This window comes from Salvelinus sp. IW2-2015, unplaced genomic scaffold (genome assembly GCF_002910315.2).
Source record: "Salvelinus sp. IW2-2015 unplaced genomic scaffold, ASM291031v2 Un_scaffold4405, whole genome shotgun sequence".
Taxonomy (NCBI): Eukaryota; Metazoa; Chordata; class Actinopteri; order Salmoniformes; family Salmonidae; genus Salvelinus; species Salvelinus sp. IW2-2015.
Window position 1 is genome coordinate 85,666 of NW_019945675.1, and position 15,871 is coordinate 101,536.

At 40.9% G+C, this 15,871-nt stretch overlaps 1 protein-coding gene across 1 annotated transcript; it reads left to right on the plus strand.

The window, feature by feature from the left end:
- The first annotated feature begins 8,141 nt into the window (after positions 1-8,141).
- Positions 8,142-12,391, plus strand: LOC112077253 (zinc finger protein 180-like). The gene is made up of 3 exons (XM_024143802.2): positions 8,142-8,900; positions 10,761-10,944; positions 11,553-12,391. The coding sequence occupies exons 1-3, from the start codon at positions 8,892-8,894 to the stop codon at positions 12,389-12,391; spliced, it is 1,032 nt and encodes a 343-aa protein (XP_023999570.1). The 5' UTR covers positions 8,142-8,891.
- Positions 12,392-15,871: the final 3,480 nt, after the last annotated feature.

The following is a 15,871-nucleotide window of genomic DNA, read 5'->3' on the forward strand; positions in this document are numbered from 1 at the left end:
CGAAGGAGATGATTTGTTAAGAAGAACAGAATGATTTCGGTCTCAAGAATATAATTTTTTGTGTCGCGAATAGCCAGTCTGAATAGCTTTCTGGGATGCTGAAATATGACGATTTGACAAATTATCACTTTGTTAGATCAGATTTGTTGAACGGTCCTCGTTCATTGACCCTTTCCTGCATCTATACATATGGCAGCTCTCATTAGGAGCAGGTTTCCTGTGTCCATGCAATAATCAACACATTGCGATTAAAATGGATAAATGTTATATATTATATTGTTAAAAGTACTTGTCGAGAGCGATTTACATGTTCGCAAGGGTAACCTACACGCAACACAGCCTAAAGTTTTTAAGTGTTTCTAAAAAAACTATGTGAAAATGTAATGGTGGAAAAACTATTCGAACATTTCCTGCTTGACATAGTTTTATGGGTATTTGACACGTCACAGTCTTGGCCTATAGAGAGAAATAGTGATGGCACTTTTTATAGGCATAATTTCGCATGGTTTCTTGGACAAAGCATGGGGAAAATGTTTGGAGTTTTTGGATAAATGCAAAAAATAGGTCTGTGCGGAACAGGTTCGGAGCTGTTTTGTTTGAGAGTTTCATCAGCTAATGTATTTCGTAAATTTAGAAGCTTTTTTTTTTTTATTACCTAAATCAAGGTTTTTCATATTCTAAAGGTTTAAAACTTTCTTATGGTGGTTGGTATTTCACGTCCGGATGAAAACGTGTGCCTGCCCCAAGTAACTGCTGCTATCAGGCCCAGAAGTAGGATAATGCATATCATTGATTTGATTTGATAGAAACATCTATAAGTTTCTAAAACTGTTTTGAAATACGTCTGTGAGTATAACTAATGATTTGGGCAGGCGAACCGAGACAATCCATCCAGGGGAATGTTTTTTTGAGGTCAAATCTGTTTTCCATTGGTTTTCTAGGGCAAGGCGTTTTAATCGAAATATGCTTGCAGTTCTATAGTTCACTAGATTCAACAGTCCACTAAAGACTCATACAGTCTTTAGAAATTGGTTGATAGTTTTTCTTTAGAGAAATGAAGAAGTACCTGTTTCTTTTCCTGTGTCACTCCAGGTGCACTCTAAATATTTTGGTGCGCGTGAACTGGATACGTGCTTTTCTTTGTTTTGTACGGTATTTGAACAACAGTTTATCCTGTCTTAAATTTTATTGAATTTACGTTAAAAAAGTACCTACAGTTGTATTTAGGGAAAGTTGTTTGAAATGTTTGGCGGACCAAAGATTAAGGTAATTTATCGAGATATTTTGTAGTCATTAGCACGAGTTGGAACCGGTGTTTTCTGATCAAAAGGTGCCAAATAAATGGACATTATTGGATATATAACGACTGGAATTATCGAACAAAAGGAATTTGTGGAATGTTTAGGGACATATTGGGTGCAACAGAAGAAGCTCATTCAAAGGTAGGCTTGAATTATTTTTATTTCTGAGTTTTGTGTGCTTGTGCGGGTTGAATTTATGATGCGTTGTCTTTGTTTGATGGGGTGCTGTCCTCAGGATAATAGCATTGGTTTGCTTTTTGCGTAAGCCTTTTTTAAAATCTGACACTGCGGTGGTTAACGAAAGTTGTAGCTTTAATTTTGGTGTATTGCATGTGTGAATTTCATAAAGTTTTAATATTTATAGTAATGTTAATTTGAAATTTGGCCGTCTGCCAATTTACGAGGAGTTGTCAATTAACTGACTGTACTATCTCTTAGATACAAACCTATAATAGGTAATAATTTCCGGGATTCAGGACTACAGGCTGCATGCTCTATAAGCGTCGTATACAGGGGCAGAAAAGTATGTGAACCGTTTGGAAATACCTGGATTTCTGCATAAAATTTGGTTAAAACAACACAAAGTTTCACAACAATAGGACAGTCTGCTTAAACTAATAACACACAAACAATTATGTTTCATGTCTTTATTGAAAAATCAGTTAAACATTCACAAGTCAGTTGGAACAAGGTGTGTGAACGCACGGCTAATATTCTCCAAAAGCTAATTGGAGACCAATCAATGAGACGATTAGAGATAGTTGGTTATCAAATCTATTATAAGGCCCTTCTTATATCAGCTGAAATCTCAAGGTGCTGTACAGAAACCTGCAGCCTAAAACCCCAACAGAAAGCATGCAGGTTTTAGAGCACGAGTGGTAGGAAAAACTCCCTAGAAAAGGCAGAACCTAGGAGAAACCTAGAGAGGAACCAGGCTATGAGGGGGTGGCCAGTCCTCTTCTGGTGTGCGGGTGGCGATTATAAAGAACATGGCCAAGATGTTCAAATGTCATGTGCCAGCAGGTGAAAATAATAATCAAGTGGTTGTCGAGGGGCAAACAGGTCAGCACTAGGAGTAAATGTCAGTTGGCTTTTCATAGCCGATATTTCAGGAGTGTCTCTAGAGTTTGAAAACAAGCAGTCTGCGGACAGGTTAGCACGTCCGGTGAACAGGTCAGCGTTCCATCAGCTGCAGCAGACAGTTGAAACTGGAGCAGCAGCACGGCCAGGTGGACTGGACAGCAAGGATCATCAGGCCAGGTAGTCCTGAGGCATGGTCACTAGCGGCTCATGGTCGAGAGAGCGAGAATAATAACTTGAAATTCACACAGGAACCCAGATAAGAAGGGATACTTGCAGATATAACAACTGACCCTAGCCCCCGACACAAACTACATGGCAGCATAAATACTGGAGGCTGAGTAGGAGGGGTCGGGGACAACGGTGGCCCCATCGATGATACCCCCCGGACAGGCCAACAGGCCAGGATATAAACCCATCCCACTTGCCAAAGCACAGCCCCCACCACTTGAAGGGTATCTTCAACCAGCAACTTCATCCGAGCAATGGCCGAGTATAGCCCAAAGATCTCCACACGGCACAACCAAGGAGGGGAGCAACCCAGACAGGAAGATCCGTCAGTGATCACCACTCAGTGACGGCACCCCCTGGGGACGGGATGGAGAGAGCACGCAGTAAGCCAGTGCTCAGCCCTGTAACGGTTTAGAGAAGAGAATCCAGTGAGAGAGGGGAACCAGCAGGCAGAGACAAACAAGGGTGGTTCGTTTGCCCAGTTGCCTTTTCCATTCACCTTCACACCGCTGTGCCGACTACACTTCAATCAATAGGACCACCTACTGAGAGGATGAGTCTTCAATAAAGACTTAAAAGTTTGAGACAAGTTGCGTCTCTCACATGGTAGCAGACCATTCCAAAAAAATGGAGCTCTTTATAAGGAGAAGCCCTGCTCCAGCTTGTTTGCTTTCAGAAATTCTAGGGACAGTTAGGAGGCCTGCGGTCTTGTGACGTAGGTACGTGTAGGTATGTACGGCGAGGACGGAAAATCGGAAGTAGGTAGCGACAAGCCATGTATGCTTTTTAGGTTAGAGTAAAAACTTGAAATCATCCCTTGCCTTAACAGGGAAGCATGGTAGAGGCTAGCACTGGGATAAATGTGATCAACATTTTTTTGGTCCTGTCAAGATTCTAGCAGCCATGTTGAGCACTAACTGAAGTTTTATTTAGTGCTTTATCCGGGTGCGCGAAAGTAAGAGATTGGCAGTAGTCTAACCTAGAAGTGAGCAAAAGCATGGATACATTTTTCTTGCATCTTTTTGGAACAGAAGGTTTTGATTTTTTGCAATGTTACGTAGATTGGAAAAAGCTGTCCTTGAACAGTCTTGATTGTTCGTCAAAAGAGAGATTCAGGGTCCAGAGTACACGCGAGGTTTCAGTTTTATTTGAGATGTGTTAAACGCATCAAGATTGTCAGATTCAACAGAAGATCTCTTTGTTTTTGGGACCTTGAACAAGCATCTCTGGTTTTGTCCGAGTTTAAAAAGTAGAAAGTTGCACAGCATCCACTTCCTTATTGGAAACACGGGCTTCCAGTCGAGGAGCATATTTGGGGCCTTACCATTTTTTCATCAATTGTACCAACTGTGGTGTCATCTGCATAGCAGTGAAAGTTACATTGTTTCTGATTGACCATCACCAGAGGTAAAATAGTATAGTGAAAACAATAGTGGTCCTACAACTGGAACCTTGAAGGAAACACGAAATTTACAGTTGATTTGTGAGAGGACAACCATCCTGAGGAGACAAACTGATATCTTTCCGACAGATAAGTTCTTAAACAGGCCAGAACTTGTCCGTGAAAACAATTTGGGGTTTCCAGGCTCCAAAGAATGTGGTGAGTCGATTGGTAATCAGAAGCACGCACCAAGGTCTAGGAGCACGAGGACAGATGCAGAGCCCTCGATCTGACACGATTAAAAGGTCATTTACCACCTTCATAAGTGCGATGGTCTCAGTGCCATGATGGGGTCTAACAGACTGAAGCGTTTCGTATAACATTGTTTGGCTTTCAGGAAGGCAGTTGAGTTCTGCGCAACAGCGTGTTTCCAAAATTTTGAGATAGAATGGGAGATGTCGATATTTGGCAGTAGTTTTTTATTTTTTCTGGGTTCAAGGTTTGGCTTTTTTCAAGAGAGACTTTATTACTGCCACTTTTAGTGAGTTTTGGTACACAGTTGGTGATAGAGAGTTGTGTGTTTTATTATGTTCAACATCAGGAGGGCAAGCCAGCGAAGCAGCTCTTTTCATAGTTTAGTTGGAATAGGTATGCAGTATGCAGCTTGGATGGTTTACGGAGCCATGGATTATTTCATTGTCATTGTGCTCAAGAGATATTAGTTATAAACCTGAGTGTCTCCCTATCTAGGCCCTGCAGAGTGTGCAGCTCAGGAACTGAGCTTTGGAGGAATACACAGATTTAAAGAGGAGTCTGTAATTTGCTTTCTAATGGACATGATTTTTCCTCAAAGAAGTTCATGAATTTATCAACTTGCTGAAGTGAAGCCATCCTCTCTGTTGGGATGTCTTTTTAGTAAGCTTCTGCAACAGTATCATAATACATTTGGATTGGTTCTTATTTTCCTCAATTAAGTGTAAAATAGGAATGATCGAGCAGCAAGTGAGGGCTTTCGATACTGGCACGTAGTGTCTTTCCAAGCTAGTCGGAAGAACTTCCAGTTTGGTGTGGGCCATTCTCGGTTCCAATTTTTCTGGAAGCTTGCTTCGAGCTGCGGTATTTTTGTGTATACCAGGAGCTAGTTTCTTATGACAAATGTTTTTAGGGCTGCGACTGCATCTAGGGTTATTGCGCAAGGTTAAATTGAGTTATTAGTTAGTTGTTAACTGTTGAGCTGCCCTGCCCTATAAAAAACACAAACAAAATTTGGAGTTTTCTATTCACCAAGAAGAATTGCTTAATGTGAACCATGGCTTGGAACAATAACAACAAAATAGATCTCAGAAGAGCTACGATTAAGAATTGTTGACTTGCATTACGCTGGAAAGTGTTACAAAAGTATCTTTTAAAAGCCTTGATATTCATCAGTCCACGGTAAGACAAATTGTCTATAAATGGAGAAAGTTCAGCACTGTTTCCACTCTCCCTAGGAGTCCTGCAAAGATGACTGCAAGAGCGCACGCAGCACAGAATGCTCAATGAGGTTAAGAATAATCCTAGAGTGTCAGCTAAAGACTTACAGAAATCTCTGGAACATGCTAACATCTCTGTTGACGAGTCAACGATATGTAAAACACTAAARAAGAAAGGCGTTTGTGGGAGGTCACCATGGAAGAAGCCTCTGCTGTCAAAATAAACCATTGCTGCACTTCTAAAGTGCGCAAAAGAGCACCTGGATGTTCCAGGTGCTACTGGCAAAATATTCTGTGGACAGATTAAACTAAAGTTGAGTTGTTTGGAAGGAACACACAACATTGTGTAGAGAAAAAAAAGGGACAGCACACCAACATCAAACCCTCATCCTAATTAACTGCTACTCTCCGTTTATCATGTATGCATAGTCACTTTTAACCATATCTACATGTACATACTACCTCAATCAGCCCGACTAACCGGTGCCTGTATATAGCCTCGCTACTGTTATTTTTCACTGTCTTTTTACTGTTGTTTTTATTTCTTTACTTACCTGTTGTTCACCTAATCACTATTTTATCATTATATATATTTTTTCAATTCGAAATTGCACTGTTGGTTAGAATTTCACTGTTGTATTCGGTGCACGTGACAAACTTTGATTTAGAGGGAGCATCATGATTTGGGGCTGCTTTGCTGCCTCAGGGCCTGGACAGCTTGCTATCATCGACAGAAAATTTGGGAATTCATTTTATCAAAACATTTTGCAGGAGAATGTAATGCTCTGTCCGCCAATTGAAGCTCAACAGAAGTTGGGTGATGCAACAGGACAATGACCCAAAACACAGAAGTAAATCAACAACAGAATGGCTTCAACAGAAGAAAATACGCCTTCTGGAGTGGCTCAGAGTTCTGACCTCAATCCGATTGAGATGCTGTGGCATGACCTCGAGCMGTTCACACCAGACATCCCAAGAATATTGCTGAACTGAAACAGTTTTGTAAAGAGGAATGGTCCAAAATTCCTCCTGACTGTTGTGTGGGTCTGATCCACAACTACAGAAAACATTTGGTTGAGGTTATTGCTGCCAAAGGAGGGTCAACCAGTTATTAAATCCAAGGGTTCACATACTTTTCCCACCCTGCACTGTGAATGTTCACACGGTGTGTTCAATAAAGACATGAAAATGTATAATTGTTTGTGTGTTATTAGTTTAAGCASACTGTCTATTGTTGACTTAGATGAAGATCAAATTGTATGACCAATTTATGCAGAAATACAGGTAATTCCAACAGGTTCACATACTTTTTCTTGCCACTGTATCTCCACATTGACAAGATTGGTTGATGGTAGGTGGGGGGTGGTACATCCTGTATAAACACAAACTCCCTTCCTTGACTACTTCCTTCCAGCAGTGTATCAGGGAGATTCCTAGATGTGAGAAGTGTGCAGGAGAACCTGAGAGAAAGGAATGTGTAGTATTGATGGAAAAAGTTGTGTGTGTAAACTGTAGGGGTACACATGGTGCTGGAGATCAGATGTGTCCGGTGAGAGAAAGACAGGTTGAGGTTACCAGGATCACGAACAGTTTGCAGTTACCAGGATCAGAGTAGTGCAGATAGGTGTTGTATGCTGAGGCAGTGAAGGAGTAGTAGAGGAAGATGGTCCAGGGAGGATCCTGAGAGGATCTCTGTGATTAGGCTGAAGGTCAATAGAGAGTGATAAGAATAACATGCTTCAAGTTTTTTTGAAGTTTTTGCGTGTTCATGGCCATGTTGTCAACTGTAATGCAGCAAATGAACGTAAATCACAGCGCATAGATGTTGTGGTGGCAGCTGCGAGAAGTACTTGGGAGTATGAGAATTTTACTGCAGAAGAGTGACAATGTGTTTTGAACGATAATGTCCCATCCTCCCAGGCTGCTGCCTGGTGTAGGATGAAAGGGCCAAAGTAGTGGAATAATGAGGTTTTAATTGGTGTAGGGTCAGTGGTGTAAAGTACTTAAGTAAAAATACTTTAAAGTACTACTTAAGTCGTTTTTTGGGGTATCTGTACTTAACTGTTTTAATTTTTGACAACTTACTTCACTACATTCCTAAATAAATATGTACTTTTTACCCATACATTTTCTCTGCAGCACCCAAAAAAACTCATTACATTTGGAATGCTAAGCAGGACAGGAAAATGGTTTAACTCATGCACTAATCAAGAGGTCATCCCTAGTGCCTCTTTTTTATTTCACCTTTATTTAACTAGGCAAGTCAGTTAAGAACACATTCTTATTTCAATGACGGCCTAGGAACAGTGGGTTAACTGCCTTGTTCGGGGCAGAACGACAGATTTTGACCTTGTCAGCTCATTGATTTTGCAACCTTTCGGTTACAAGTCCAATGCTCTAACCACTAGGCTACCTGATCAAGCAGACCACGAAACACAAATTATTTGTTTGTAAATTGTGTTGTAGTGTGCCACTGGCTATCTGTAAAATAAATAATTGAGTTGTCTGGTTACTTAATATAAGATATTTGAAATTATTCATACTTTTACTTTTGATACTTAATTAAATTTGAGAAATTACACTTTTGATACTTAAGTATATTTAAAACTAAAGACTTTTACTCAAATAGTATTTTACTGGGTGACTTCCAACTTTTACTTTAGTCATTTTCTATTAAGATATCTTTACTTTTACTCAAGTATGACAATTTGATAWTTTTCCACCACTGTGSAGCATTAGTTAGTTGGTTTTTCCCAAAGCGTAKTGAATTCAGACTACAGAGTAGTAGGCTGATACACAGCCAATACAGTACGTAGCGGCATGCATCTATAACAATTGTATGCGGACCGCCATAATACCAAAGAAGAAGAAGACCACTTCCTTCACTACAGCTTTGAGTCTGCTCCGTGAAGCGGAAGAAGTATGAATGCACTGACTACTGCGGAGGTTGCATTGCTGTAAATGCTGCATGGCCACTGCAGAGGTCGGATTGAACATACATCGGGTTTTACTGGTTCGTTGCACGGATAGCGCAGCGGTAATCAGTCTGGTATTTACAAGGCTACACTTACTGGGCCTCAGACAATTAACTATCTGGACTTTCGAAGGGGACGTTGTTCCAACAGACTCTCGGGTAGAGTTAGACGATAACAGACAACAGGATTATTGGTGGATAGGGTGTTGAACGTTTTATTGACTCRAATAGATAATGTAAAATCTTATCCAGGATCTTCCTGAAGTAAGATTAGCCTACATCAGACATTTGTCACAATTTAAGTCGAGTTGTGATATTTAAAATTACGTTTGATTGCTCTGGTCTAGCTCTTCTTTCTATGAATGCTATGACAAAGAATAACTAGTGTACGGTACACATTTACTGTCAAGTTTTTTATTTGAAGAAACGTTGAAGAAAGAATAGCTTCGACGATGGATCGGGTACGTTTGGTTTACTTTTATTAACAGTATAAAATGTATTGGCCTAGTTTTRATCTTCGATCTTCCATATCATTCATTCCATTTGAACAGCTGGACAAAATAAACAATGGTGGTAATAAACACTTGAGATACTTTGTCCTTCAGCAAAGTACCCTACTAGCCTTAATATACACAGGCAAAGCGCAACGAGCAGGTAAGTCAGAAAATGGAGAAATAAGCCAGAATGTTATTTTTACATGGAAGCCAATCCAGAAAAAAATACATTACCTATGTGTTGTGATTGTGTTGTTTGATGCTGTTAGTTCATATGCCTTGACACAGCCGATACAAGAAACAGAGACGGAGAGCACAAAACATTTTGCAGTAATTTACTTGCCTAGTAAATAAAGGTAAAAAAAGAAAAATCGGACTTCTAAACAAATATTGATTTAGTTACCTCAAGTCGCAAAGAAAACAGGGGCTGCCTCCGCTATTTAAGCACCATTTCAACTTCAACATCATCTAATCACCAATGCTTAGTCTACTAAATTGACAACTAAAAGATACCAACAACGATTTAGTCCGATCAACCTAAGCTAAATATGTCTATCCATGGTACTGATATCTGTGTGTGAGTGCAAGTAGAAAAAAACATAATTCAAAACCACTTCTGCCTAGATACTATGTTAACGAATCCCTAATTGTCTTCTGTCCTTCCAAAGTGTGCATTATCACTTCCCTCACCTGATGGAAATGAATACTGGTATAAAACATATCGTGGATACACCACTAGCCATGACCCAATCTAATATGTTCTCTCTTGGTACAATTTTCACAAGTATGTGTTACATTTTCACAAGTTTGTGTTACATTTTCACAAGTAGTGTTACATTTTCACAAGTATGTGTTACATTTTCACAATCTAAGCACAAAACAGTTTCAACCTTAGCCCATTTTCAATTGATTTCTTTTGAAAATATTTTCATGTCATTTGTGTTTTAACTGCTAAAAACTGAACTACGAAACCAGAATTATAAGTGTGTGCGTTTTTTTTTAAGTACTGAAATAATGAGTTTAATTCCATTCATTTATCTGAATGTTGTTGATACACTGTAAGCTGTTGATTTTAGATGAGAATGCTGTTACAGTAACAAGTCACATAGAAATGGATCTTGAGCAATGTTGCATGGGGCAGAAATTCCACCAGGCTACACCAATACTTTTTTTACTGTAGGTTCTGCTACATGCCACAATACCCCTATATCTGATGGTTTCTTCTATATGCTGTATAAGGATACTGAAACTATGAGACTGACATTTTTCTCAACATTCTCCAAGTGGGATAACTAGCAGCAATAGTTCTGGTGTTTTAGGTTTTGCGTCACTGGCTATTTGAACAAATCATGATTTAGCAGATGTTACCGTCTTTCAAATTTCGGAAGGGGAGGTGGCATTCGGCCCGTATCTTGAGAGACGGGGGAGCTTCTCATTCCGGTTCTGCTCCTCGTTCTAGCATCTCCTAATCTCTCCCCAATATGTATGAACCCAGAACTTAATCGAGTAACTGACCAATTACGTGACACTTAAATTCTGTGTTAACCAAGATTAACTCAGGGTGAAAGATGTGTTTAACTCCACTGAATGTTGAATCAAAGGTACTGAACATAAGACTGGATATTACAAAAATATATACCACTTCCATTTATAAAATTGGCCGACGTGATTGAGAAACTGTACATATGTGTAAAGTAGTGAACGTTGACACACTTCAGGAGAATGGTGCATCCTTATAATACCTCCTGTCAATCAGAGATTTAGACTAAAGTAATAAAATGTTTGGTCTAATGATATTCTATGTACAATACTTCCTGTGGTCACCAGGACAGAGCTAGCCCGTCCCCCTCCAACCTGCCGGAGTCCCCTGGTCGCAACTCTCCCGGTAGCGCCTTACTGCTGGATCTGAAGAGGGTGTCTGTGCGGCTGGTCGACTGCAGGAAAACACCAGGGCAGAGTGGAACTGTGAGAGAAGGACACGAGGAGGGAGATGGAGATTTGATTTCATCAAGTAAGAACAATGGGGTGCAACTTCTGCAACTTCTGTTGATTTGATAAAAAATATACACTCCGTTACCAGTTTATTAGGTACACCCATCTAGTACTGGGTCGGACCCTCCTTTGCCTCCAGAACAGCCTGAATTATTTGGTGCATTGATTCTACAAGGTGTCAAACGTTCCCCAGGGATGTTGGTCCATTCTAACGCGATGGCATTARGCAGTTGCTGCAGATTGGACGGCTACACATTCATGCTGCCAACAGCCCGTTCCATCTCATRCCAAAGATACTCTATTGGGTTTGGTCAGCAACAATGTTCKGATACGTTGTAGCGTTCAATCGATGCTCAATTGGTATCAAGGGACCTAACGTGTGCCTGGAAAACATTCCCCACACCAGATCACCACCTCGACTAGCCTGTCCCGTTGACACCAGGCTGGATGGGTCAATGGACTCACCGCCACGTGACCCACTGTATGTAGGAGCGATCAATTTTTGTGAAAGGGGGGGTGGACCAAATAAACTGTCCGCTGAGTGTATGTTGCTATATTATTTGTATAATATTTGTTTATGGACCCATATTTCCAAAACCTAGTTACTCAATGTCTTTTGTTTCAAAGGGGACTCCCATAACCATCGCTCTTTCAGTGGAAGGTACTTATCATCTGGGGAGCCTCAACAACATCATGTTGCTGAAGAGGCAGAGAAGAGTCTCTCCAGATCAGATCACCTCAATAAACACCAGCAGAGAAGTACAGTGAAGAAACCTCACCACTGTTACTCTGACTTTGGGAAGAGTTTTACTAGACTGAGGTCCTTAATTCACCAGCAGATTCACACTGGAGAGAAACTGTACTGCTGCTCTCAGTGTGGGAGGGGTTTTYCAGCATCTAATGCCTTAAAATATCATCTGAAAATTCATACAGGMGAGAGGCCTTACCCCTGCCTTGATTGTGGGAAAAGCTTTGCTAATTCAGGAGGCCTGACCATACACAAGCGTTTACACACTGGAGAGAAACCTTATAGCTGTGATCAGTGTAGGAAGAGCTTCAATCAGTCAGGACACCTGACTACACACCAGCGAACACACACTGGAGAGAGGCCTTATAGCTGTGATCAATGTGGGAAAAGATTCAATCAGTCAGGAGAGCTGACTACACACCAGCGAACACACACTGGACAGAGGCCTTATAGCTGTGATCAATGTGGGAAGAGATTCAATCAGTCAGGAGAGCTGACTACACACAAGCTAACACACACTGGAGAGAGYCCTTACGTCTGTCTATGTGGAAAAAGCTTTGCTCGAGCTTCCACCCTGACTAGACACCAGCGAACACACACTGGAGAGAAACCTTATAGCTGTGATCAGTGTGGAAAGAGTTTTTCTCAAACTTTCTCCCTGACTAAACACAAGCTAACACACACTGGAGAGAATTCAAATTTTGGATTAAGACAATGACCAAAATAGTAGTAGTCAATGATAAACCACTGGACGTAGTCAATATAACTATTTGTTTAACACTTCTAAAATGAAACAGGAAACAGAATTTCAGAACATGAGGGCCATTCTTACAGTATATCCCTGTACACCAAGTCAGAATCATAGATAAATCAAAGGGGGGCATATTAGCAGACAAGTGAAAGCTTTTTACAATATTTTGATGATATAATCCTCTGAAAACAGCTATAGGCCACATGTCAGCAACAGTGGGCTAACGTATGCAGGGTAAGGGATCAAATTATTAGCGTAAAGCACATGCGGCTACTAACCGCTTACTACACAACATACTAACTAGTATTACTTTCTTAGCTACAGTATACACTATCTCCCTGCGCATATTACATCATTTATGCAGCAGCATACAATACATTTTTTGGACTCCACCTGTGTGCTGCTGTTCACTTTGAACAGGAAAGTGGCATGGCGCACACTTTTGTCATCAAACTCTTGTCATCACCAAGATGCCTTCCTCTGGATTTATGGTGCCTTTCAAGTCAACTGAAAAAAACTGGGGGGAAAAAAACAAGGTTGCTATCATGACGTTCAGTGATCTTCAGGTTCGGAGCTCTTAAGAAATAGAGGGCCAGAGTTTGCTGACTTGGAATTCGACGGTGGTGTGACCAGTTCAACACGTTATTTTCCTGGTCGGAGCTTTGCGTGTTTTCGGAGTCCCAGTTGCTCTTGAAACTCATTGAAGTTCTTGACACTTTCCCAGGCTCAGTATTCCAGTTGTTTTGAACGCGGCCCAGAAGTCCTTGCTGGTCTTGAAGCCATTGGCCAATATTTCAACATTTCTGGCCCACGATGGTTTTGTATGGTGCAATGTTTATCCTTTTTAAGCCTTTGGAAATACCTCCCAGACTTGTGACACACACCCTCTCTCCACTGAAATACGGTTAGGCTCTAGGTGATTGCTTTCTGGCAACGCTTTGCCAGTTATTACCTGGATTCCTTCAACCACTCATTGTTTAATTGGGATTTCCAACTTGTTTGCTGTGAATGTTTGTATGTTCCACATGGCTGATGAGCACTGATAGTATTAATCTTATTAAATTTTTATTTCACTGCTTGCGCGTCCGATCATTCCAAACATCCTAATGTTGGGTTAGTCTGGGATTTGTGCGGAGGCCAGTCCTCTGATGCAGCACTCCATACTCTCTTCTTGGCGTATAATAACCCTTATTCTCACAAGCCTTGGAGGTTCTTTTGCTGGGTCTTGTCCTGTTTGAAAAACAAATGATATTCCCCACTAAACCATCCATGGATGGGAGCCATACCTGGAAGTGGCCGTGGTTACCATGCTGGGTTAAGTGTGGCTGGGAATTTCTAATAAATCCACAGTGTCACCAGCCAAAGCACCCCACACCATAACACCTCTCCTCAGGTTGCGTTCACCGGTTGGGGCAAATCACGGCCGGAAGATGCTCTTTATCCAATTACTTTTGCCTACGTGGGGAATTATATTTAGTACAATTCATCTAACAAAAGGATAACTTCAATGTTTTTTACAACTTTAAAATGTTTCTTTTGAAACAACCATCCCTGAGCGGATGGTCCTCACCCTTCTCTGGGGGGCTCCACTGAATAACCTCCAACCAGACACCAGTTAGCCCCACCCAGATAATCCTCCTCCTTACTAATACCTAACGAGCTCAAAGTAAAAATCACATTAAGCCAGATCTAACCAACTGCTGGCCTATTACATTGAATTGCTTTGGGAATGTCTAGCCAGCCGGTATAGGGAAAGCCTAGCTAAATGTTGGTTAAAATGTACAAATGTTAGTTACTTACTAGCCTTAGTTTGTTACGACTTCTACATAGCATTGGTTCCCTCTTCTTTCTGCCTTGGTCTTGAATTGTTGCTGACTGGCGATGCCTATCATCTTTGAAGATGAAGAAGCGGAAAAAAGAGGGGGCATTTTTGTTTGATTGTTGATAGAATACGCATCACTTCTTCAATGTTCGACGCCATGGCAACCCATGAGTTTGAAGACCTTTCAGTCTCCGTTTCAATCAATCTCTGCGTTCAAATGGGTCGGCTCAAACAGACCATTTTGAATATTTCCCACATCACTGGGTCCTTCCACGGGGGCGGTTCTCCAGTCCTGAAATCGCCTATTGAAAATTCTGGTATTGTGAAATTTGTTCACCAGAAAGGTAGCAATCCCGTTTCCTATCCAGTGAGATACAGAACATTCATACTTTACATGTAGTGAAAGGAATTAACATTTTTATAAGTTGATATTATTTAATAAACATTATTTAATGGGACCATGCACTGGTTGGCGACAAAACCATTAATGATACCCTGCCTTCTTTCCATTGACTAGACCTGGACAGGGTGCATCCCAAGTGAAAGCTGTGAATCACGACTTATGATTGTCACTTGTTATAAGCGCACTTCAAATCATGTAATGTAAAGCGTAGGCAGTACAGCCGTTAAAAAGGGCGGTTTTAAGGCTTGAACAATGAAGACATGGATTTGTGGTTATGTGTTGCCGTTGATGTTGAATGTGGCAAGAAAAAAATAATTGGAAGTGCCTTTGAACAAAAGGTATGTCAGTAAGGTCCAGGAGCCACCAGGTTTTGTTCTCAAGAATGCAACTAAACAGCGACATTGCCAAAACTTGACACAAACTGTGGGAAGCCATTGAGTTCCCCACATGCGCCCGCATCCCCCGTGGAACCTTTTGACCACCTTGTAGAGTCCCATTGCCACCGAATTGAGGCTGTTCTTGAGGGCCAAAGGGGGCAACTCAACATTAAGGAAATCGGTTCTTAATATTTGTTACACTCACATGTATACAGGTATCCGTATTCTAGAGGTCCGAACAGATCAAAGTTTGTTCTTTGAATGACAGCTTGTGAATCCTAAGCCTTTCCAATGAGCTTATGGATTTAAAGGGGTATACATAGTAATAACCTGTATGCTACGTTGTTTCATAGGGTAAACTGGTAATGGGAGGAGGACTGAATTAGAAAGAGGTACGTAACACACAGAAAGCTACCATTGCTGGCAATACTAGAAACATTCAACTCCCAGGGAGCATAGACCTTAAAACACATCATTGAGAACATTCTTCACCCCACGCTGGACAACCGAGGCACCTTGGGCTCATTGATGATAAGGGCTACAGAATTTCATTCAGTAATTTTTTTTGTTCATGTGGTGTGGTTAGGTAGTTAATACATGTATTCAATAATTCGGTTAATTTACTTTTAGAAGTGGGTGTTTATTGTTAGATACTTTACTTTTAATCCTGGTTCAAGCTTAGGACACAAGCAGTTTCAACACCCAATAAATCTGGCCTACTAATATTGTAATGTTGACCAATACGAATTTGCAATTATTAGAGTTGTGTTGTTGATTGTTGACGTACAGTTTGCCAGTAGCGTTGGGTGTGTGTTGGGTTTGTATTGGTGCGAGGTTAGTATGTG